At 44.5% G+C, this 22,384-nt stretch overlaps 1 protein-coding gene across 2 annotated transcripts in view; it reads right to left on the reverse strand.

Annotated features, from left to right (window-relative positions):
- Window positions 1-299: 299 nt before the first annotated feature.
- Window positions 300-22,384, reverse strand: part of sorl1 (sortilin-related receptor, L(DLR class) A repeats containing) — a 53,106-nt gene continuing 31,021 nt past the window's right edge. The window contains exons 11-48 of one of the 2 annotated variants that reach the window (XM_069535074.1): window positions 20,491-20,564; window positions 19,648-19,736; window positions 19,009-19,187; window positions 18,376-18,562; window positions 17,062-17,190; window positions 16,814-16,899; window positions 16,210-16,382; window positions 15,815-15,946; window positions 15,411-15,502; window positions 14,689-14,935; window positions 14,456-14,594; window positions 14,160-14,333; window positions 13,944-14,057; window positions 13,726-13,848; window positions 13,074-13,193; window positions 12,735-12,860; window positions 12,446-12,556; window positions 12,041-12,172; window positions 11,598-11,729; window positions 11,335-11,469; window positions 10,846-11,001; window positions 10,492-10,662; window positions 9,915-10,043; window positions 9,330-9,456; window positions 8,981-9,150; window positions 8,097-8,209; window positions 7,902-8,006; window positions 7,710-7,776; window positions 6,674-6,756; window positions 6,477-6,567; window positions 6,180-6,370; window positions 5,828-5,947; window positions 4,768-4,932; window positions 4,402-4,576; window positions 4,071-4,177; window positions 3,592-3,784; window positions 3,236-3,448; window positions 300-2,198 (exon numbers count right to left, since the gene is read on the reverse strand). In XM_069535074.1, coding sequence (XP_069391175.1) covers window positions 2,131-2,198; window positions 3,236-3,448; window positions 3,592-3,784; window positions 4,071-4,177; window positions 4,402-4,576; window positions 4,768-4,932; window positions 5,828-5,947; window positions 6,180-6,370; window positions 6,477-6,567; window positions 6,674-6,756; window positions 7,710-7,776; window positions 7,902-8,006; window positions 8,097-8,209; window positions 8,981-9,150; window positions 9,330-9,456; window positions 9,915-10,043; window positions 10,492-10,662; window positions 10,846-11,001; window positions 11,335-11,469; window positions 11,598-11,729; window positions 12,041-12,172; window positions 12,446-12,556; window positions 12,735-12,860; window positions 13,074-13,193; window positions 13,726-13,848; window positions 13,944-14,057; window positions 14,160-14,333; window positions 14,456-14,594; window positions 14,689-14,935; window positions 15,411-15,502; window positions 15,815-15,946; window positions 16,210-16,382; window positions 16,814-16,899; window positions 17,062-17,190; window positions 18,376-18,562; window positions 19,009-19,187; window positions 19,648-19,736; window positions 20,491-20,564 — 5,138 coding nt within the window. In that variant the 3' untranslated portion in view covers window positions 300-2,130. The remainder of the gene's footprint in view (window positions 2,199-3,235; window positions 3,449-3,591; window positions 3,785-4,070; window positions 4,178-4,401; window positions 4,577-4,767; window positions 4,933-5,827; window positions 5,948-6,179; window positions 6,371-6,476; window positions 6,568-6,673; window positions 6,757-7,709; window positions 7,777-7,901; window positions 8,007-8,096; window positions 8,210-8,980; window positions 9,151-9,329; window positions 9,457-9,914; window positions 10,044-10,491; window positions 10,663-10,845; window positions 11,002-11,334; window positions 11,470-11,597; window positions 11,730-12,040; window positions 12,173-12,445; window positions 12,557-12,734; window positions 12,861-13,073; window positions 13,194-13,725; window positions 13,849-13,943; window positions 14,058-14,159; window positions 14,334-14,455; window positions 14,595-14,688; window positions 14,936-15,410; window positions 15,503-15,814; window positions 15,947-16,209; window positions 16,383-16,813; window positions 16,900-17,061; window positions 17,191-18,375; window positions 18,563-19,008; window positions 19,188-19,647; window positions 19,737-20,490; window positions 20,565-22,384) is intronic. The other variant, XM_069535075.1, reaches the window with a different exon arrangement.

The raw sequence follows: 22,384 nt of genomic DNA on the forward strand, positions 1-22,384 counted from the left end.
GTGTGACCGTACATACTGAGAAAGACAGATCAGCTAACCGAACAATAGAGAGTATGTTTTCTCACACACAGGACCTGAAATCTAGATTATGTTCTTTTAATGTTCGTAAATGTTTTGAGATATCGGTCTCTGAGATTTCTGCCTCAACAGAAAAGAGAGAAAAAAGAAAACACATCAAATTCAAGTTAAACATCCATCAATGTTTTGTGACGAATTAACCGAACGAGGAATTGAATGATCGAAAAAACAAGGATATGTCATCAACCAAAAAAATTATTATTGTTTGTAGCCGTAAAATCTTTTTTTTTTTTTTAAAAGTGACCGTTTTTATTAAATAGTCTTGAACTGGATTTTATTGACGAACTGAAGTTTTGTTGAAGTTTCGAAACAAAAAATGTCAAATGGAAAAAAAAAAAAAAAAATGCTACATTTAAGTATTGCACAAATTTATTTTTACATAACTCGAAGACGTGACACCTACTGACTCCAACCGACGCAAAAACGTTTGTAGAGGACAATTAAAATCAAATTGTTTGGTTAAGAGTTAGCCGACTAGCCGTGCTAGCTCCCACAACATACGCTAGTTTTCAAAGTAAAATCAGGTCTGACTGAGCGATAAGGCTTCCGGTCACACATGCGTGTGAAGGTGAACCTTCGCCGCCTAGTTCGCCTCCGAATCCGCGAGAGCTTCCAGTGCCACTTACTCTGCTCTCACACTTTTCAGTGCAGCCGGTCACAAGCGATTTTTAAAAGATAAACGTGTCTAGAAAGAGAAGTAGAGAAATCTCAGCGACGGATCTCTTAAAACCACGTCCAATAAAACCCCAACAATGAGGTGAGGTATGAGAACACGCACGTTTGTGTATTTTTGCATGAATCAGCCCTTTCAACCTTTTTAACCGAACCTGACTCTTCATCATCATCATCACCGCTGACAATGACGTGTACCTGCCAGTCATCCCACCCACCGCTGATCCTGACCTCCTCAGAGGTTTCTGTACCTAATCAACAGTAGATGGACGGTGCTGCCTAAGCCGTGGTGGTGGTGGTGGTGGTGGTGGTGCTGCGCTGGTGTCCGCTCTGACACAGTTCCCTGAGAACCCCAAACACACTTCCTCTACGACTACAGCTATGGCAAAATGCTGGGGGGGGCAATAATTTGTGGTCCTGAATGATTAAAAAAAAAAAAAAAAAAAGATTACACATTTTACAGAATGATATGGTACAGCATCACGAGGAGAGGACATATTAAAAGCAGATATTTACAAATAGTTAGGATCTTGGCGATGCTGTGAGGGATTCTTTCCCCCTCAAAGCCAGAAGTATTCTCATATATCGTGGGACATGTGTTGCCTCTACATACAGACATAGAACAGTGTGCTGGTGGTGGAAAACAGAGTAAAAAAAAGTGGATCTATGGGGGACACTACAAGGTGCCGATGGCCGATCCAGTCACGGATCTGTTTAAATATGTTTACAAGAACAGTTCCGAGATTCAGTAAATGAAGAAACGTGAGCCGCAGTTAACTCATCCGACTCTCACCACCGTTACGTACACTGCTATAGAGTACACGCGGTACTATCACCGAACTATGTAACAGTTACCGCTCCGACCGTTTCTATGTGGACATTTTGTTTACAGCATATACCATTTCTAAATATGTATTTTTTTTTCTTTTGTGACTCGTAAAATGTTTTTGCATTCTATATTTCAGTCTCTGGATGCTTCTTTTGGCTTTAAGCAGTGAACCGCTCATATGGATAGTGAGTTTGCATCACAAACAGGGTCTCTCTTTCCCCTCCACAAACTCAAATCCTTCACAGTTTGTTTCAGTGTCCTCCTCCCAGTTCTTTTTTGACCCCAAACACACACATATATATTTAGTATTATAAAAAATAAGTTATTGCGCATCCAAAACAAAGTGCATTGTATATTTGAAAAATATCTCTTTCTCTTGTTACACTTTTCCTTTTTTTTTTTTTTCTTCATATTTCCTGTTATTTGAAGGAAGGAAGGAAGGAAGGGAGGAGGAGGGGGGAGGGAGGGCGGAGCGATGGGGTTGGGGGGGCAGAGAAAGAGAAGGCGAGGAGGAGGGCGGAGAGATAAACAGGTAATGGAGGGATGTCTTGCTACGCGATGACCATGGGAACGTCGTCTGAGAAGCCGCTGATCATGGGAGCGTCTTCATCGTCATCACCTGGAGAGGAAGAGGAGAGAACAGAGCGGAATGTTTACAGCGAGGTCTTTGCTGTGTGAGTTACGGCCGCACTGATCAACATGTTTTTCTATTCGTTCATATTCTGTATTCATTATATTAGGGGGCATTGACCATAATCCTAGAATTTGAAACATTAATAATATTTCATAAATGAGCCCAGCCCCTCTTACATCATATCCATTTAGTTGTGTCCTGATGCAGTAACCTGCAGGGTAGCGCTCCAACATGGTTTATGTTGTTATTAGTTATTTTTTTTGCCTTGTGTGCCGATCAAAACTAATTTCCTTCTCCATCGCTGTGAGCACGGCAGCGCTTTCCTGAAAATCCAGCTTCTTAGAAACAGATTTGTTCTGCGTCTGCTTGTTGTTCAGCAGTTAGTCAGAACCTTTTCATGATGCTTTCATACACAGACCGACCGACGAGCACCCTCACGACCACAGCTCATCACGTTGACTGCAAATCAGAGTGACTCTCCGTCTTACCAATACATTTTCGAGAAAACTTGACTTTTTAAATAAGTGCATTAAGATGGAATTGGTTCTTTCAGTAAATGTGTTTGATGACGAAGGGGAAGAAACGAAAAAAGTTACTTTGGTCCTCTACACAGGCAAGTTACAATTATTCTCTGTTACCAGCTTCTTCTTCTTCTTCTTCTCGAGAAGAGGAAACAGCTGATCAGTCCTGTGACTTGAATGTCTCAGAAGTTTCAATCTCCCATTGACGTGTATGGAAACACGGCACACGAAGAAGGATTTCTGTTATATGTTAAGGTCTGTGTCAACCCTAGTGGATCTATTCTCTTGTTTATCCAAACAACTCGTAATCTTTCTTTTCTTGCCCTTTGCTGCGGGTGAAGGGAAACTACATCTTCTTCTTCTGTGTCTTCTTCTAAAGTTTAACGTGAGGTGATTTCTTTCCCCCCCTCAGAATCTCTCCACCTTCTACACTTCAGAGACAACCTGAGCAGCCAGTGGGAGCTTCCTGGACGACCATATATATAAAGTAGAAAGTCTTACCCAGTTCATCCCCTGATGAGAAGATCGCAGAGCCCAAGCGAGAGTTGTAGTGGGAGTTGGCAAAGGCTGTGAAGTTGTTCTGCAGTCTGCGGTGACGGAGGTAGAGTGCCACCAAGCTGCCACACACTCCGAGCAGCAGCAGGAAGAGGACGGGCACTACCACTGCTGCCATGTCCCCCGAGTGGCCTTCGCTGCGGGAGGCGTCACTGGCCCCTGGGCGTGTGGGAGGGATCATTAATCACACGAAAGGGAAAATCAAGTTCACGGTCACTGGATTTAACCGTGCACACTTTTTTTTTTAATCCTTTATGCTACAGCTCAGGTTGGAACATGCAGTGAGTCTGGAGACGCAGTACCTGCTGTCAGCTGGTCATAGAGCAGCAGAGCGGGTTCCCCGCACAGCTGACCGCTGAGCAGGCAGCGGGCCTGCACTGTGAACGTGTAGTTGTGGTTCACCAGCAGGCTGCTGATGCGGAAGTAGGTCTCTGTGGTGTTTCCCAGGTAGGACGTCTGGTTGGTGACGCTGTCATGTACGTGCACTTCATACCCCTGTGAAGGTCACGCCAAGAAAGTCAGAGGACGATCAAAAGAGCGTCAATGCACAGGGAATAAAATCTGTCCTTAAGAACACACCACTGTGTCCAATGATACTTGAAAAGATGATTTATTTTTGTTATCGATGCTACATGTCCCTTAACCATCTGTTCAAACCTCGACGTCAAGAACATTATTATTATTCTACATCATTTAGCTGCATGAAGAGACCAGCAGGCCTCTAGTAGAGTGTGAGAAGCAGTAGAAGTAAAACAGAAGTTAGTGCTCGGCAGCGTCTCACCCTGCTCTCGTTGAAGTCCTTCTCTCTGACAGCCAGACTCTTCCAGAAGAGGAACACGTGGTCTTTCTCTGTCAAGATCTTCAGGGCCTCAGGAGCAGGAAGAGGAACTGCAGCAGAGGAGCAAATCATTCTTTAAGCAACACTGGACTCTCACTCTGTCGGACTCTGTGAAGCTACTGCTTGTATCTAAGAGCGGTGGGAGCTCATGACAGAGTACAATGTAATACAAATACTACAAACCGCATCGTGGTGTGCACTTTGATGTATTAAGTAAAACAATTAACACTTATTAAAATGAATAAGAATTAAATTGTGTGTGTGTGTGTGTGACCTGTGTTGAGAGTGAAGCTGGCCTCCTTGCTCATGTTGCGCAGGCGGACAGAGATGCTGTAGCGTCCTCCGGGCTCCAGGCCTTTCAGCAGGTACTCGACTGTGTTGTTGGGTGTGGTCACCTTGTAATCACGCTCCACTTTACGGATGACGTCCCGCACGTGGACTGCATATGTCTAGAGATGCAAGAAACACACACACACACACACACACACACACACACACACACAGGCGTGAACCTCAGCATTTGCACATCAGATTGTCTGCTGCTGTCTGCTCGGCTCTATCGGGACATGAAACAGCCTCCTGATCATGTTCCTGATGCTTATCATCATGTATTTATCAGGAACATGAGACAGTGTCGTACCAGAGCGCTGTTCGGGGCGTCATAAGGCGGCTGCCATTTCAGCGTGGCCTGTGTTTTGTCTACTCGCACACGATGGAGGTTTCTGGGAGGCAGCCTCTCGTTGGGAATCATTTTCACCACAGAGTAGTCGGAGGGAGGACCCAGGAAGGGGGAGACCGCACGCACCTGAGAAGAGACACGTGAGAAAAATCACAATGACGCAAAAGAAGAAAGCTGATGCTCTCGATCACCTGGACAATGACTTCTACTCCAACAATGATGTGACCTGTATATTACATCATTCATCAACAGTGACACCTACAAGGTTAGAAAACCCTCCAGTTAGAATTAACTGCTCTGCATTAAAATCTCTGTTTTTTAATTATTACGCTGCTTTTAACATCAACGGACACAAATATACCCAAAGAACAACAATGTGACGCAACAACAATAAAATCGTACTCTTACATTTTACTAAAGGAAGACCTGGATGAGGTCTTGTTGATAAAATACAGACGATGGATGATGTTAATGATCTAAAGTATTGAAAGGTATCGTAAGCAAAGTGACGCTGAATACTCTGATGGTTTTAAATCTGTTCCTGCAGTGAATCACACTAAAGTGCATGAATTTAAATTCAACGATCAGCTCTTCACTTTTTCCTTCCACATCAGATCGCGTTTCCCATTTGCACCTGCATTTGTCGAACCTGACGCAGAATAATTTACAACTTCTGCTCTGACTTTTTCTTTATTAGGTGGAAAGACTGAGGATCACTCCGCCCTCCAGACGCCTCGGTTCAGAACCCCTGACTGCTGGAACAAGTCTGGCTTCATGCCAGCCCAACCTGTTTGGTGTGAAAACGGCAAAGTGTGACTGAGAGATGTGAATGATTTCATGTGAGACTTTCGGGGGTTCAGACATCTGCCCAGATGTCTCCGCATTTTAGCTTTACAGCATAAAAGGAAAACACCTCAGGTACACATGACAGTGGTATCAGCACAAACTCCCAGACTTCGAGGAAGCAGATGTTTAAGTGGAGAGAAATAGTCTGTAAAGGATTTTTAAAAAAAAGACTCACCAGGAAGAGATACTGTTCATCACTGTCCACTGTGACTGTGAGGCTGAGGGAAGTGGTGCGGACCAGGTGAGGACTCCGATACAAATCCAGGAAGGAGGTGGCATAAAACACACCGTACATCTACACACACAGCACAAACAAAACAAAGTGGACGTGCGGACTCAGTGAAGGGTTCTGTGGATGGTGTGTGGCAGCTACAGTAAAGTATTTATTCCAGAGAGGGAACATTGGATCCATCTAAAGCCTGGTCTACTTTACTGCAACGATATTTCAGAGATCTTATGTAAATAAATAATTCAAATCTTCATTTCAAACTTTGCTGCTTGGTGTGCATCTCTGGTGTCTGTTGTACCTGAACGGGGGGTCCGCTGATGGTCCAGCTGCAGTCCACAGCTGTCTGATTCAGAGCCTTGGCTTTGAGGAACGGCCTCTCTGGCTGCGTGCTGGCGGTCTGATGATGGGACAGGGCGGTGGGACTGTCTCCTATGCTGGTGTGAGCCCACACAGCCACTTCGTACACGGTTCCTGCCGTCAGGTTCGTAGCTGGAAACAGGCATCACACACGGAATGAGTGGATTGAAATGACAGTGGGTGTCACGTGAAATTGAAAGTGCTGAAGTGTCGGAGACACGTCACCGTCAAACGGTACCTTTGAGAATCCCCTCTCTGACTGTGTAGTTCTTGCTCTCCTTGACGTGTTTGTCAAACTGCCACGACAGGATCACGATGTACTGTTTCACCTTAAAGAAAACACCGGAGACCCGTGAGTCGTGTCCGGACACACGCGAACAGAACACGATCTTACGAGGCAGCAAAACCCGAGATGTTGTTAGAAGAGAGACTTACGTCGTACTGCGAGTTCAGGCTGAAGGAAAGACTCATGGAGTCACTGGTGAGGCTGTCGGCGATCACAGAGGGGGGGGGCAGAGCTGAAGCAGAGAACAGCAGGACAAAGAGGAACTCAACTTAAATGAAACCACCAGGACTTTCACATTAAAAGCCTTCCAGCAGCTGTATTCTCAAAGGTTCGTCACAGTTGCTCACAGTGACTAAATTTAATTCTTTCTTCACAACGAATTTCAAAGTGAAAAACGTGTTAAAGTTAAATTAAACAGTTACAGAGAATGGGAGAAATCTTTATTTAATTTTTTTGATCAACCAATCACAGCTTCTAAAAGAATCCATCCTACCAAGCAACAGGTTCAACCACACCTCGTCACTGAGGTTAAAACTTCTTTCTCCGAGTTTAAGAGTTAAAACATCCATAAGCTTGGATGCTTAAAGTGCAGTTTGGAGAATGTTTTAAATATTTGACTGAAGGAGGGACAGAATCTTTGTGAACATATTTTCTTTTCTCATTTCTTTTTATGGGACAGAGTAGAATGTGAAAGACGAATCAATAGAAAACTGAACGTGACATAATTGAATCTGAACAGTGTGACGACGACGACGCCGTGACACCGTGTTGAGTTGACCACAAAAGCAAGTTCTGGGTAAGTTGAGTTTTTCCCCTGGTTATTAACTTTGAGAGTTTATAATAGCCACGAAATCTCATTATTAATTTAATGAGGTTTCAGAGCACTTTAAATGACCATGAACTGAGTTGAATGAATTCAGTCTTGAAGCCGTCTGTGGTTTTCAAGTTATGTGGTGAGTTATTTTCTGATGACCGGGACGAGCACGCGCTTTGTGCACGGAGACCGAACGATCTCATTTAATCAGCGGTTCAACCATCACAGCCGAAGTTACAAACTCTGGTGTGACTCCAAGCACAGCACACCTGCACAACCTGACATACCTACCTAACACCAGCAGGGGACAGTGTTGGACAGATGTTTTAAGTTGTATTTGTGTGCGTGACACTGACAGACGGACGAGTTACCTTTCTTAGGAGTGATGGATTTCACCTCTGTCCAGTTCCCCACACCTCGACTGGTCACTGCTGCCACCTGAGAATCATCGTGTCAGAAACATCCACATGTGTGCGCCATAATATCAACAGTCTGTGTGTGTGTGTGTGTGTGTGTGTGTGTGTGTGTGTGTGTGTGTGTGTGTGTGTGTGTATGTAACTCACCCTGAACCTGTACATGGTGTCTGGCTGCAGCTCCTTCACCTCAGTGCGGGTTGTCATGCATCTCTGTGATGTCCAATCGAGACCATCACGCTCGCTGTACTCAACCTGAATTCAACACACAGCAAATAAGTTTCAGTAAATATTCAGACTGTCGTTGGACACGTGAAGCAGCTTCTGCGGAGGAAAGTCACTCACGATGTATTCCCTGATGAGGCCGTGTCCTTTGTCAGGAGGACTCCAGGAGACCTCCACTGTCCAATCCTCACCGTTATCACAGGACAGCTGCAGGTTCCGGGGAGGATCGGGCACTGAGACACACACACACACATTAGAAGAGGCCCACTCAATGGTTTCATTTGTGTAACTACATCGACATCGTCGTCCACAGTTACTCTCTGCGTCTCTTCTCACTGCCTGCTCTCAGAAAAACAACAAAATCAAGAGACGCCAGGAGAGGACGTTTCCTCAACAACCTTGTCATTTACAGACAGTGAATCCCTTTCGTATCCACGCCCTGCAAACCAGGGGGGGGGGGGCTGCTCGGTATCACTCTGAGATTGGTGAGTACGCCTGAGCTCTCAATTTGGCTAAGTCAATCCTGTTGCCATGGAAACACAGACAAATAAAGAACGGCTCACTATATCCTCTTTTATCTGCCATAAAGGCAGAAAGGTCATTTGAGAGTATCACTGCTCCTTTAGTAGAAATGCTTCATCCTGTGAGATGATGTATTCCCTTTTTTTTTTAATTGTAAGGAAAGATGTGAATTTATTCTCTTTTGTAATTTCATTAGTGAAATGTAATATTCATAAATGCACAGGTAAAAAGCCTGACGTCTTATCGCCGGCTAAAATAACTAATCGACAGATTTCTCTATAAATTCAAAAGCTGTAAAAAATATTTAGTCTATTCTGTTTAAAATCTTCATTTGAAATGTAACTCCACTTCCTGTTCTAGTGCTGTTGACTTCTTCTATACGTGTTTTTGTGAAGAGTGACAGCGATGTGTGAAAATACTGAGGTCACTGACTGTTAATGACAGCGAACCAGCCTCCTGTGCATCGGCCACATGAGCCTCACCTCCTTCTGGCGTCCTGACTGTGATCACCTCGTTGGTCTTGTGCAGCTTGCTGAGACACTGAGTGAGCACCTTCACGTGGTAGGTGGTGTCCGGCTTCAGCACGGTCAGCTTGTAGCTGGTCTTGTTACTGTGAGTGTCCATGATGGTCCACTGCTGCACGCCCACAAGTCTGGAGACAGAAACATGAGAGGAGGCATGAAGGCTGCAGGGCGACACACACACACACACACACACACACACACACACACACACACACACACACACACAGAAAGCTCCAGACACATTCCACAGGTGAAGTTCAACATGATCAGGTGACCGGTGGCAGAGGGGAGGGGGGGGGGGGGTCACCTGTAGTAGACGAGGAAGTAGCAGGAGTCCAGGGGAAGGTTCTTGGGACGAGACCAGGTCAGAGTGATGGCACCTAAAACATCTGGTGTCCACTGGAGGTTCTGCACTTTATAAGCCAGGGTGTCCACTGGTGGGGGGGGGGGGAGGGGGGGAGAAAGAGAGAGAGAGTTTAATGAGTTTGGTGACTTACAACCCAAGTGCACACTTACAACCAGTAGGTGGCAACATTGCACCGCTAATGAACTACAATGGTGGCGAAACATTAACGACCTCCCTTTATTTTCTGGTGTATCTACAGTATTTCCTCGAATAAAAGTACTCCTAGGTAGTCAAGTAAATACCAGTACTACAGTAAGAAGCCGTCCATCGTCCGCTTCTGCAAATATTTCACAATAAAAACCTTTTAAAAACTAATTAATGGATTTAGTCAACACGAACGCGGGAGTGCTTTGTTGGCAGTGCTGCAGCTGAACCAGAGCCAGTGTGTCAGCTCTGAACCGTTAACCTGGTTCCTGTGAGATGTTTTTAAGACTTTTATCGTGAAGCATCTGGTGAAAGTGTAAACGTGTAAACGTGTGGACCTACAGGTGCAGTTGTCCTCGTCGCTGTGGTCGGAGCAGTCCAAGAAGCCGTCGCACAGCTCGCTGTCCAGCACGCAGGCTTCACCGTCCGAACAGCGAGTCCCGTTGACACAGAGCAGAGGCCCACGGGTGGCTGCACAGCCAGGGGAGGGGAAACAGAGAGGGCAGGATTGAGTTGTTATCTTTGTTGTTGCATTGTCTGCATCTGAAATACTAAAGTGTGTTTCCTCTAGTGCAGACAAACACAATGACGAACAAAGCCGTTACACATTAAAGCTAAATATAAAACACTTGCGGTAGCCGAATTCAACCAAGCCTGAAAGAATATTAGCCGAGCCTGATATTTTCACAGATTTCAGATGTGCAGCAACTGAGAAGAGACAACATGACTGAAACTGACCAGAAGCCAAATAACATATTCAATTTTTTGTCCAAATCCGGTCAGAGCTCAGGTCAGGTATCCACACTCTAATATCTTTAGATCAGCTGAGCAGAAGTTCATCATTCTATTAGTAAATCTGAATCCATCCTGCATCCTTATATCAAAAAACACTTTCTACAGCACCACCGGTGAGACTCACGGCAGTGGGCTTCATCAGAGCCGTCCTCGCAGTGGAGCTGTCCATCGCAGCGCTGCCAGTCAGGGATGCAGCGCTGGGTTCGCCGACACGGAAACTGACCCCGACTGCAACGACCAGGAGCTGGAGGGGGTTGGGTGGGCACTGGAGCCAGGGTCGCAGTTCCATTAACTGCTGTCAGAGAAAGACAGAATATGACCTGTAGAAGCTGCTGCTGTTTAATGAAGTTTAACATTTTTATCCTCTGAAGTTCATTGTCGTATGTGCACTGTAGATTTTCTGTCCCGGGAGGGGAAGTGGTTTCTCTCTTCGTGCATTGTGAGGGAACCACTGGATACCAATCAGCGGAGGTCGTACCTGTGGGACATCCGAGCTCGTCGCTGCCATGGGGACAGTCAGCGTAGCCGTCACACACCCAGGTGTTGATGATGCAAGCTCCAGAGTGGACACAGTGGAAGCGGTTGGGGGCGCAGGTGGAGGGACCAGGGGCCACAGTGTGAGGAGTGACGCCGCCTGCAAAGATGGATATTAAAGTGAAATGACGGGGAATGTGTTTTTTTTTTTTTTTAGCTCTATTAAATATCAACATCACGTCGTTGAACTTGCATCCTTATATATTAAACACTTTGGCTGCTGTTGTGCTGTTACTGCCTCCACACAGAACCAGGGCATTGTGGATAATGATGTAATATGCTTTTATTTATTTTTAAAAGAGGAACTTGGGTCTGATGACTGTGTCGATAACAGACTTCTGTTAATTTATCTTTTTTTTTTTTTCCAGTGACTGAATAAATTTAAGTTCCATAAAGGTTTTGTTGCTTTAAAAAAAAAAAGAAGCCGGCTCACCTGTACACTGGGCCTCGTCAGACCAGTCCCCGCAGTCGTTTTCCCCGTCGCACTTCCACCACGTGGGAATACAGCGTCCGTTCCGACACTCGTACTGGAAATACCTGGAGCAGCCTGGAACCTCGGTGGGAGCAGCTGCAGCACAGGGAGCAAATGTTAGCATCAGGAAAACTGCAACTCTCCGTTTTAGGGACAAATCAGCAGAACAAAAAAATATTCTATCCACACAGTGTCATCGAGTGGATTCACATTTCCTCCCTCACCACAGTTGGCTTCGTCAGAGTAGTCCCCACAGTCGTCCATGCCGTCACACTTCCACTCCAGGCTCACACACACTCCGTTGGCGCACTGAAAGGTGTAGGCGTCACACACTTTGCCAAACTCCGACGATGTGGCTGACAGGAAACACACAAGCAAATTTAGATGACTGGTTTAATTTCATTATCTGTAGGTGACAGATGGTGCAACAACATCATGACAACAGGGCTCAGATTAATACAGATGGATAACAGCGAGGTAGTGATACTGATTTAATTTAACAATATTGAACTGTTTTCTATAAGCAAAGCTGACAAAGTGAAATCATGTTGCCTTCATGTCTGGATCAGCTTCGTTAAAAAAGTTATTTCTTGGGTTTTCTCCTGGGATCACACACACACGGTGCTGCAGTGGAGGGCTGCAGCACAGACACGCTGAGTGTTCTCACCGCATCCAGCATACTCCGCGTCCTCATCTGATCCATCTTCACAGTGCTTGATCCCGTCACAAACCAGAGACTGGAACAGACACTGGGTTCGGTTCTTACATACAAACTCCATGTAGCGAGTGCACAGGGGGTCTGTGGGTGAGAGGAAACAAAGCAAACTGCAAAAATGACTCATGGTCCACAGACAGCGACACGAACGCTTCTGAACGCAGCCGGAGATTCTGCGTTCACAACAACACAGAGATCTCTGGAGCGCTGTGGTGAGGCTTCGTTGGTTTCTTCTACTTGTGTTGCTCCGATATATTTGTTATGTTACATCATATCTATGTTTAGGTTTTATAATTGCCTGAATTAAGACTTAGAGGATGGGTATGATTTTTGACTACAACAAAAGTGATCTCTCACCACAGTTGCGCTCATCAGCGCCGTCTGGACACTCCTGGATGCCGTTGCAGTGGACGGTCGCTGGCAGGCAGGTGTCATTGGAGCAGAGGAAGCCTTTACACCGAGTTCCATCTGAAACACACAATTCAAATGAAATACGTCCACTAACAGAGAACCATGAGCCCTACACACAACCTGACGCTGCAACCTGATGTGCAACACTCCGCTTGGTAGCGTCACATTTCTGGGAGACAGTAATTCCGGATTCTCCTGCTTCCGCCATCACTTCTGAATTGAGTTGAATATTCACCACAATATCGAGGGTCTTCGTCTGAGTCATCCTGACAGTCGTCATCACCATCACACATCCAGCGCTGTGGGATACAGTGACCTGTGTGACACTGGAAGCTGCTGGCCTCACATGTATGGTGGCCAACTAGGGACAAACACAGAGTGATTAAAAGGTTAAAGGTGATTAAGAGGATTACCACGTTTCACACATTTGGTCTAGGATGTAAATAGATATCTGTGATCATGCAGTCGACGTGTACCTCACTAAGTACACAACCATTTGTTTGATTACTTGTGTTACACCTGGGAAAACATTCAGTTTGTTTTTTTAATTGAGCTAAATCATGCGGTCAGGAACCTGTGCAGTTGGCCTCGTCTGACCAGTCTCTGCAGTCGTTGTCTCCGTCACACCTCCACGCCTCACGGATACAAACTCCTCGTGCACACGTGAACTCCCCCGGGCCACACTGGTGAGACTCTGAGAGAAGGACCAACAATACAGTTAGTTAGCCCTGTGTTGTCCTGAGTGTGCGAAAGAAATTCTCTAACGTGACCCAAAAATGTACAGACATACAGGGATTCCCCCCAAAAAATACTTTTACTGAGTTTAAGTGGTTTTGTAATAAAGTAAGTCAACAAACACAAAAAATACCCACAGAATGGTCTGTAAATATAATGTATTGCAATATTTAAGCATGTTTTGAATTAGCATATTCTGTTCTTCTTCCTGTTTTAGAGACTTTAACATCAATACAGTGAAGTGGAGTTCCACAGGGCTCTTTGCTTTGCCGAGTCTTCTACCATAAAAAAAAAAACAATTCTTCACATAAACATACTTGTGATATCTGATGTTGTTGCTTCCACTATTTTTCTTTTCCATCATTTAACACTAATCTTCACACTGTCTAAAATGGCCTGGAGCAGATACAGCTTATTGAGAAAGCCACCAAAGTACAGCACCTCCAACGCATCCTTTGCTGACGCTATGAACAGCCAGCACCAGATCTTACCACAGTGCTCCTCATCGCTGTTGTCTCCACAGTCGTCTTCGTGGTCACACTTGAATGCCAGCGGGATGCAGGATCCTGAGGCTACGCAGCGAAACTGGTTGGACGGGTCGCATGTTGTAGTAGCTTGAAGTAGAAGGACACAAAAGAAGACAAATAAATATGTGTGGTCCCCTTATATTTATCTACACCGTGGGAACTAGATGCTGTTGGATACGTACGACACTCCTGCTCATCGCTCATGTCTCCGCAGTCATTGTCGCTGTCGCACTTCCAGATGCTGCTGATGCAGCGGCCATTGGAGCAGCGGTACTGGTTGGGTAAACAGCTGTGCTCTGATTGGAGGAGAAGAAGGATTACATGCACACAACTCACTCATCAGCTAGTTTTCCCCCCACATGATCACACCGATCCTGCAGAACTTGCTCTCGTCTCACCAGTCTTGACGCAGGTGTTGTTTACGAGCTGGTAGCTGGAGGGACACTGGCACTGCAGCTCGCCGTTGGGCATGGTGACAGTGGGAGTGCCGTCTGGGCAGACACAGGTGTGTTTGTGTCCGGGCTGAGGCAGACATAACAGGCTGCAGGGCTGGTCGGCACAGGCGTTATGGCCTAATGGGCATATTCAAGACAGCGTGAGATAATATCTCTCTGTGATCTGCAGCCTTGGCCATAACTAAGACAGTGTATACTGAGGTTTCTGGCCTGTGGGGTCCCCCCTCTTTGTTCCTCACCTCGATTCTTCCCCTTGTAGAAGATCTTGAGGTCCATGACTCCGGTTAGTCTGCCAACAATCAGCTCGTTGCTCTGGGAACCAGCTTTTGGAGCTTTGAAAATTCCCATTCTGGACCAGTCGTCCCAGTAAAGGTCATTCTAAGATTCAACATGAAGAGAATTATGAAAGCTCAGGAGCAGGTTGCATTATATCGAAATGTTTTTTTAAAAAAAACGGATTATACTGGCGTACTTTGAAGACAGCTATGGCGTACGGGTGGGGCAGCCTCTCCATGAGGACGCTCCGCTGGCCCCCGGTGAAGTTGGCCCTCTCAATGCGGTCGCTGTACGCTTCGGTCCAATAGAGCCAGTGGTCATCAGCTGTGATCCCATTGGGCCAGCGGACCCCCTCTGACACAATGCAGGACACATTGGTTCCATCCATGTAGCTCCGGTAAACACCGGCCGCTCGGTCCCCCCAGTCCGTCCAGAACATCAGACTGTGGGAAGATGACAGCACCAATTTGAGTGGAAGTAACTTAACTTTATTCGAAAGCTTCAAATGGACATTTAACACATTTAACCTGTTTGTTAATGGATCCAAATTTGTGACAGTTTGAAAACAAAAACTTCTGTTTTTGTTATTTATCTTATTCATTTTAATAAAGGTTCATTAAGATTTGATTTAAGAGAGTGCAGTGTCTCCTTCCTCACAAATACAAGAGTCTTGAACTTATTTTCCTTTAATAAGAAACAGCTGAAAGGAGAGAACCGTTAAGTGAGAGCAGCGAGGCAAAATTAAATTCATTTGCCGAACAGAATAAAAATGAAATATTGGCCGGCTGAGCTCATTGACAAGCGAGGAGAGTATGAATGATCTTCTGAGCTTTGTTTCTTGTGTTCACATGGGTGTGTGTGTGTGTGTGTGTGTGTGTGTGTGTGTGTGTGTGTGTGTGTGTGTGTGTGTGTGTGTACCTCTCTCCAGGAAGCAGAACCAGAGCACGGGGATGTTCCAGGATAGACGAGTTGAGCAGGGTGTGACGCAGATCTCCATCAGGGTTAGAGACCTTCAAACACAACAACAGTGAGGCATCTGTGTGTATTTTATATATTTATCATGTTCAGTGTTGGAGTGAAGGATTGTTGTTTAATCTCCTCTTTATACTAAACACTTGTTAACAAAACTTTTTCCAGATGTAAGGTAGAACTATTCTCCTCACCGTGCTACACAATGCACACACATTTTATGGATGTACTGTATATTGGACTTCTTAAAATGCTATTGATGAAAATAATATTGCGATGATTATTGATATTGTTGTACTGCCCAGCTCTACTTTTATCAGGTTTATGGGCAAACAAACACAACACCTCTGTACCTCAATCTTCTGCGCTCCAGCGTCAACCCAGTAGAGCAGTCGGCTGATGGGGTCAAAGGTCAGGGCCTCTACGTTCTGAAGGTCTTTCCTCACCACGACCTCCTGACCTGTGCTGCCGTTCAGACACAGACGCTGCGGGATAAAGAGAGACAGACAACAGGACCCTACATGTGAAACCTTGAGTGTAATTACCGTAAAACGAGAGATGACTGTGACGCGTTAACGCTGAGCTTCCATACTTTCTCTGGAGTCTCTCCTGCCAGCACTCCAGTAAAAACTCCGGAGAATGTCCCGAATGAGCCAATACTACTTTATGTATGAAAGGCAAACTTCAGGGGGGAAAGTCTGGATCCAGTAGTGCAGACGCTCTCTGAAGTTCATGTCTGAAAACTCACCTGAATGGTGTCCAGGGAGATGTCGGCCCAGTACAAACAGTTCTTGTCGTAGTCAAAGTCCAGAGCCACAGCCTCCCTGAGGCCGGCCAGAGGCAGGGCCTGGTCTGTGCCGGTGGCCAGGTCGTACCGATGGATGGAGTTCCTCACCGCGTACAGGATGAACTCGTTACTCTCTGCAGGAACACAAGAGACTGAGCACTCAATCCCTTCCCAGGTATTGCAGACTTGATACACAGAGAGTATGCAAAACCTGATCTAACCACTACATACCTGCATTCTGCACACAAACAAACAACAAAATACAGAAACACGTAGAAAAAGCTAGCAAAATAACAGCACCTTAAATTCAATAAGGATTTTTGAGACATTTTAAATGCAGTAAATGCTAATACAGCAGGCTACTCTCACTGGTATCACACTTTTACTCTGTTCATGCTCAAACAAGGACGAAATAGAGCAAACGTGTGAGTGAAAAATGCAGGATTACATTTTTTCAGAGAGAGGAAATGCCTCAGTGATTGAAACACATGAAATGTATTAGAAAACTGCACAGGGGACTTCAAATGTTCAAAGCCTTGTTCAATCTAATGAAGTGCAGTTTCACCTCCGACGGGACAAGGCAGCATCTCTCCATCCAGCCTCGACTGCACATCTCCTCCACTGCAACTGTCGCCCGGTACCTTCCTGTAGCTGCAGCAGAAAGCCGAGGAGAAAATGAGCTTTAACTGTCTAACTCACCTCAGTGTTATCGTGCAATGGTTAATGGTTCGGCAGACATTATGCAAATAAACCACAAAGAAGAATGAAGTTTGCATATTGGGTAAAGCGCTAAGTCAGATAACTGGAGCTCACCCTTTGCTACGCCGGTAGGTGGTGCCTACAGGACACGGGACCGGAGGAGCATAGAGGTCACCGAGGAACTCAGGGTCCGGCACACACACCTGCAGAGACAGGTCTTCACTCAGCTTGAAGCCGTAGTCACTGGAAAGAGCAAATTAGGAGAGAAGAGAAGAAGAAACCACAGTTAACTTCTGACCTCGGATTGTTCGGCGGCGCATGATGTGCATTTCAAAACAGACTCCTGATGAGTTGCGATGGGAGCAATAAAAATGTGCAGAGTGGGCTTGGGTTGTAATGTATTGGGTTGCCAGTATTTAAATGAAATGAAAGTCAGCTATGAGCCAGTCAGTTCCATCTACCTCTAATAAGACAAGAAGTCCCAGACACATTAAAGCTAATGAATATAGATTTTTTTTTTTTTTTAGCGAAATCATTTGTGCTCGGTCATTATAATGTGCTGTGAGAGAATTTGCCTCGTCTTGACTCAAAGAGCTGCTTACCAATTATTACCTCCTGCAGTGAGATTGTGTTTTCACCCGTCTGTTTGTTTGTTTGGTGGTTGGTTTGAATGGAATAAAAAAACTACAGGAAGGATCTCCACCAAACCTGTTGTAATGGGTCAAGTATTAATAAATCAGGTACATTGAGAGGACTGATATCTATGAGTGTGTGAAATTTGATTCAGCTTGTTAGAATTGATGGACCTTCAGGCACAACTTTGTAAATAAATGAAATTAATTGTATTAATATATAAATGAAAACATGTATTAAAAATTCTCAGCACTTGTGACTTGTAAAAAATGTCATGTGAGTATGGAATGTCTAAATATCAGTACATTCAACTCATATAGTTTGTTCGATTTTTGAAAAAAAAAAAAAGTTCTGTATCTGAGTTTAAAACTGTCAAAGTGAATTTGTCAGGCGGAGACACTTCAAGGCCGATCATGATGAATAGCTCACACCTGAGTTCTGTCTGTGACGTTCTGTTCCCACTGGGGACGAGTGAAGTTTGAAGTGAAGCGTAAACCAGAGTGATTCACTTCACAGTTCATTCTGAATATTCATTTTCAAGATGCTCTCTGCTTTGTTTTCTCATTTCAGTTGATTCACTGGGAACAACACAGACTGTTCGTATGCTGCAGCCTTATAGTTCTCATACTATCCCTTACAATATTGTTTTTGTCTCTCATCCAGGTAACAGAAGCTCCAGTTCAACCTGAGACCTTGCTTCCATCTCAAACTCCAAGTTAGACGTTCAATACTTATTCAATACTTTGTATTCCAACAACCAGCCCTGATGAAAGAGGGATTCAGTGAGTCTCTTACCATTCATAGTCCTGGCGCGTGCACGAGCAGTTAGAGATGGTGACGGGCCGGTCGAACTCTTCTCCGTTAAAACATGTAGCGTGAGGAGCTCGTCTCTTGAACGTTATTTCTCTGCCCAGCAGACACTCGTTTCCGTGCTCGTCTGACGGAGACCAGCGCTTATAGTCGGCCTCTGAACACGGGACACCTGCAGAAAAAAAGATTGATTATACTGTATTAGTAATATATAGTATAGCAGGTAGCTTCTATGGTGTACTTCTTATACTAAATGGGAGACTACACACTCATATGTGCTTCTGAGCTGTAAATTATAAAATGACAGATCTGCTCTTGGATGAAAAACATTAATGCTGATTTTAAAATCACATTTATGGGCTTTATTTATTTATTTTTTCAACAAACAAACCATTGGTCGGTTTAAGTCTGGATATTCTAAACAGAGACATTACTCTTACGATAACGTTCTCACTGTTTTTGAGAAGATCCCTTATTTTTACCTGCGTACAGTTCAGGTTACAACTCAGCAAATCAGTCACACATTCATTTTATTGCTATTGATGTGAGTTAACCAATCATCTAAGAATAACTCTTCCTCTGTCTACACCTCAACCTCCTCCTCGCTCTCAAACGTACCCAGAACGTCCGACGTGTTGACCTGAACAATGAGCCAGCTGTGTCTCTGGTTTGCGTAGGAGCCGAAAATGGTGAAGATGGTGCTCTTCTCCCCCGGCTCCGTCAGCAGCTGGTAAACATACACCTCCTGCTCGGAGAACTGAAAGTCGGTCCAGGTCTCCCCTTCGTTGGTGCTGAACCTGCCAGAGACGAGGCTGATATTTAATTCATCCTTTGCATAAAAAAACATCTCAACCAGGTTTTTTTTAACCCAAACGCAGGAACACTGAATTATCTCTGCATGTAAACAAAGCAAGTATATCGTGTCACCTGCCCATGAAGCCTGCGGTGCTACTGTTGGCTTAGAGATGTTTTATTACGCTTCTGTTCACTTAAGGTTTATTTTGTTTTTTCCCCTCAACATCAAGCTGCTTCACTTTCTCACAATCTGCTCCTGCTTATTTACGAGCGTGTCCGCCGGTGCGTGCGCCGCTTTATGTGCTCGGGGATTTGACGTGGAAACCTTCCAGCCTCTCTAGGTTTTATGTTTGAAACCGTTTGTTTAGCTAAAACCAACCGAACGGCAGATTCTGCTTCTGAGCTCACATTAGCTGGACTTCCTCCACAGGGAGAACATTTAAACAGATCTTGTGGACTTACTTCAGATGTGTGGTGGCGCCTCCTTGTGCGATAGCCATCAGGATACCACCGTGGTCCCCCCAAGTGTAGAAATGAGGGCCTGCCAGTGCCTGGATGAGAGGAACTGTGCTTAATAGGCCATAATATTATAATACAGTAATATTTCTCTGTGACTTGACATATTTTGTCATTTAGATATAACATAATTTATCTGAAAGAACTGTTCTTAACACAATCCTGACTTCCTAGATAGGATGCAACAGCAAAAGGACAGAACACTGAAAAACACGTTATGGTTCCAACTCCCAGCTTCGCTTCTCAACAGGAAATTCATTTCATTGGGTTTTTAAAGGCTTTTTCAACTTTTGGACAATAGCATCTTTAATTTAGACACATCGTCTACCAAGCAAACCAAAATACTGGTCACTTGTAAATGAGAACACTGAGGTGAGTCTACATGGAAATATCAGATTCAGTGTATTCAGCCACAACAAACATACACAGAATGGTTTAAGGATTTAAAGCTGCATGAATCAATATTTCTATTGAACTCAATGATGTTCTGTTTATACTGGATGTGGAGAGATTAGGTTTACAGCTTTAAAGACCATAAAAAAATAGTTGTGGCTAATGAGGAGTGGATATTCTCTCTTATATATATTTCAAATAATGAAACAGTGAATTATTCAATCAAGTATTCAGAATATTCAATAAGGGACTAATTAAACTATAGGAGGCAAAGATGCAGAGAAGTCTATCACGCTTTCAGGCACTGAAGTGAAATTCATTGCAATGTTTCAAAAACGCTCCGAGAGTCAGGCGAGCAGTGTCTTTCCTGTGATCCGTGTCAGATTGTGTACTGACCTCTCTCCACCGGGCTCCGGCACTGCTCGACACATACACATTAGGTTTGCTGGCCAGGTTCCTGCCCACAGATCCTGCAGTCAGAGGAGAAACAGACGTTTCACACGCGGGCTCTGCTGGAGCTTCCCACTGAATATTACAGTCTTGGTGTGACCACTGTTGTTGCTTTCACAGTTGGAAAATTTGTAACCTAAGAAGTCAAACCACCACGTTCACTTCTGTCACTTCTCATGCATGTGGCTGCTGCGTGCAGTGTCAAATACTTTCTTCTGCTGAGAACACATAAAACTCGTCTTCAGCTTCGTTAATGCGAGTGATGAAGTAATCAAACCAGACCAAAAACACTGCAGTCCTCCCTTCTGTAGATTTGGGACTTCACCACTGCCTCCGCGAGACGACCATGTGCATACATCTCACATGTTTTCGCCTTTCTCTGCTACTTTGGTTAGAAATTCATATGAAAGAATTTCATCTTAAACTTTGTTGAAAACTAATGAAAGCACTTTGTGACGAAGTTCAGCTTCCAGCAGTCGAAGTGGAGTTTGTCTGGATCAAGTTACAAACATCTACAAAGCCGCGCACTTTAATCGACTCGCTGAAAAAACTCTGCACAGCTTTAAGTGTCAATTATTTCTGCTATAGTAAGGATACCACATAAATATGAGTATTTGTGGGGGGTATAGTGAGGGGTATTGTTTTACACGCAGTATATCATGCCTTGCACACTTGCAGCCTGAAAGGTGCACATTATGAAATACTTCTTACATTCAGAGGTGCAGACCTGGTTGAACACTCCTGACATCAACAGCAATGTTCATCGTTATCGAGTAAATGTTTAAATCCTAGGATTGTTTCTGATCCTCAGTAGTTTTACTGGTGTTGTCAAACATGTTTGTTATGTTGTGAGCAAAGTGAAAGTGTTCAGAGATGTGTCTGGTTGTACTGGATGGTGGGAGCCACTTGATGATATCATCACCAGAGTAAATACAGTTCACCCCAGAGGGAAAACAACTTTGAGCCTAATCTTTTCTCATTCCATCCAGTGGATGTTGATGTTCTGCTGAATGAATTAAAAACGTTGACCTGCGTCTGAGCCTCCAAGTACAAGGAGCTCTCTGCGGGGGCAGGCACAGATCAGAGCGAGGTTATAAAAACACTCCAAAAGCTTTGAGTGTTTCCAGGAACTTATTTTGGCCACAGTGACTAACCAGGCAAGTGACTCCGACAGAGCCTCAGAAGTCCTCTGCGGAAATGAGGGAACCTGCTGGAAGAACGACCGTCTCAGCAGTACTCCATCAATCAGGTCTTTATAGTCCCAGAGACTCCACTTGGAGTAAAAGCCATATGCCATTTAAAGGAGTCTGAGAGTACGAGGAGAATGGTTCTGTAGTCTGACGCAACAATGACACTTATCACCACACAGTTGTTCACCTCGGTCAACCAGTCAATTTGCAGTTCATGTTCCCGTCTGCCCAGAATCCTAATACGTGAAGCTTGGGAAGACATAAAAAGAACTTAATACAATTATTAACTTCTTTTTTGTGATACAGATTTAAAATTTAAAAAAAGATTTGACTTTCTAAAACTTTGTTGTTCTTGGTTTATGTCTACTGCATCAGTTCAGTAAGAGAAATACAATTCCAGATTCCAACAAAGTCTAGTTTCATCGATTCAGACAAAACACAAATCATAACTAGAATGTCGCTCAGTAGAGCCCATCGGTCTCTGTTTGGTTTTTTGATAAATCAAATTCTACTGAGTTCAAATCCTCACATTCAAGTTAACGTTTAGAACCAATCAAAAGAAACCCCCTCAGGAAGTTTCTAACATACCACTTTCAGACAGACGGACACAAAACCACAAAACCACCTCTGACCACGGCTGCCGCTAGCGT

Source organism: Paralichthys olivaceus, chromosome 11, assembly GCF_024713975.1.
Source record: "Paralichthys olivaceus isolate ysfri-2021 chromosome 11, ASM2471397v2, whole genome shotgun sequence".
Lineage (NCBI taxonomy): Eukaryota > Metazoa > Chordata > Actinopteri > Pleuronectiformes > Paralichthyidae > Paralichthys > Paralichthys olivaceus.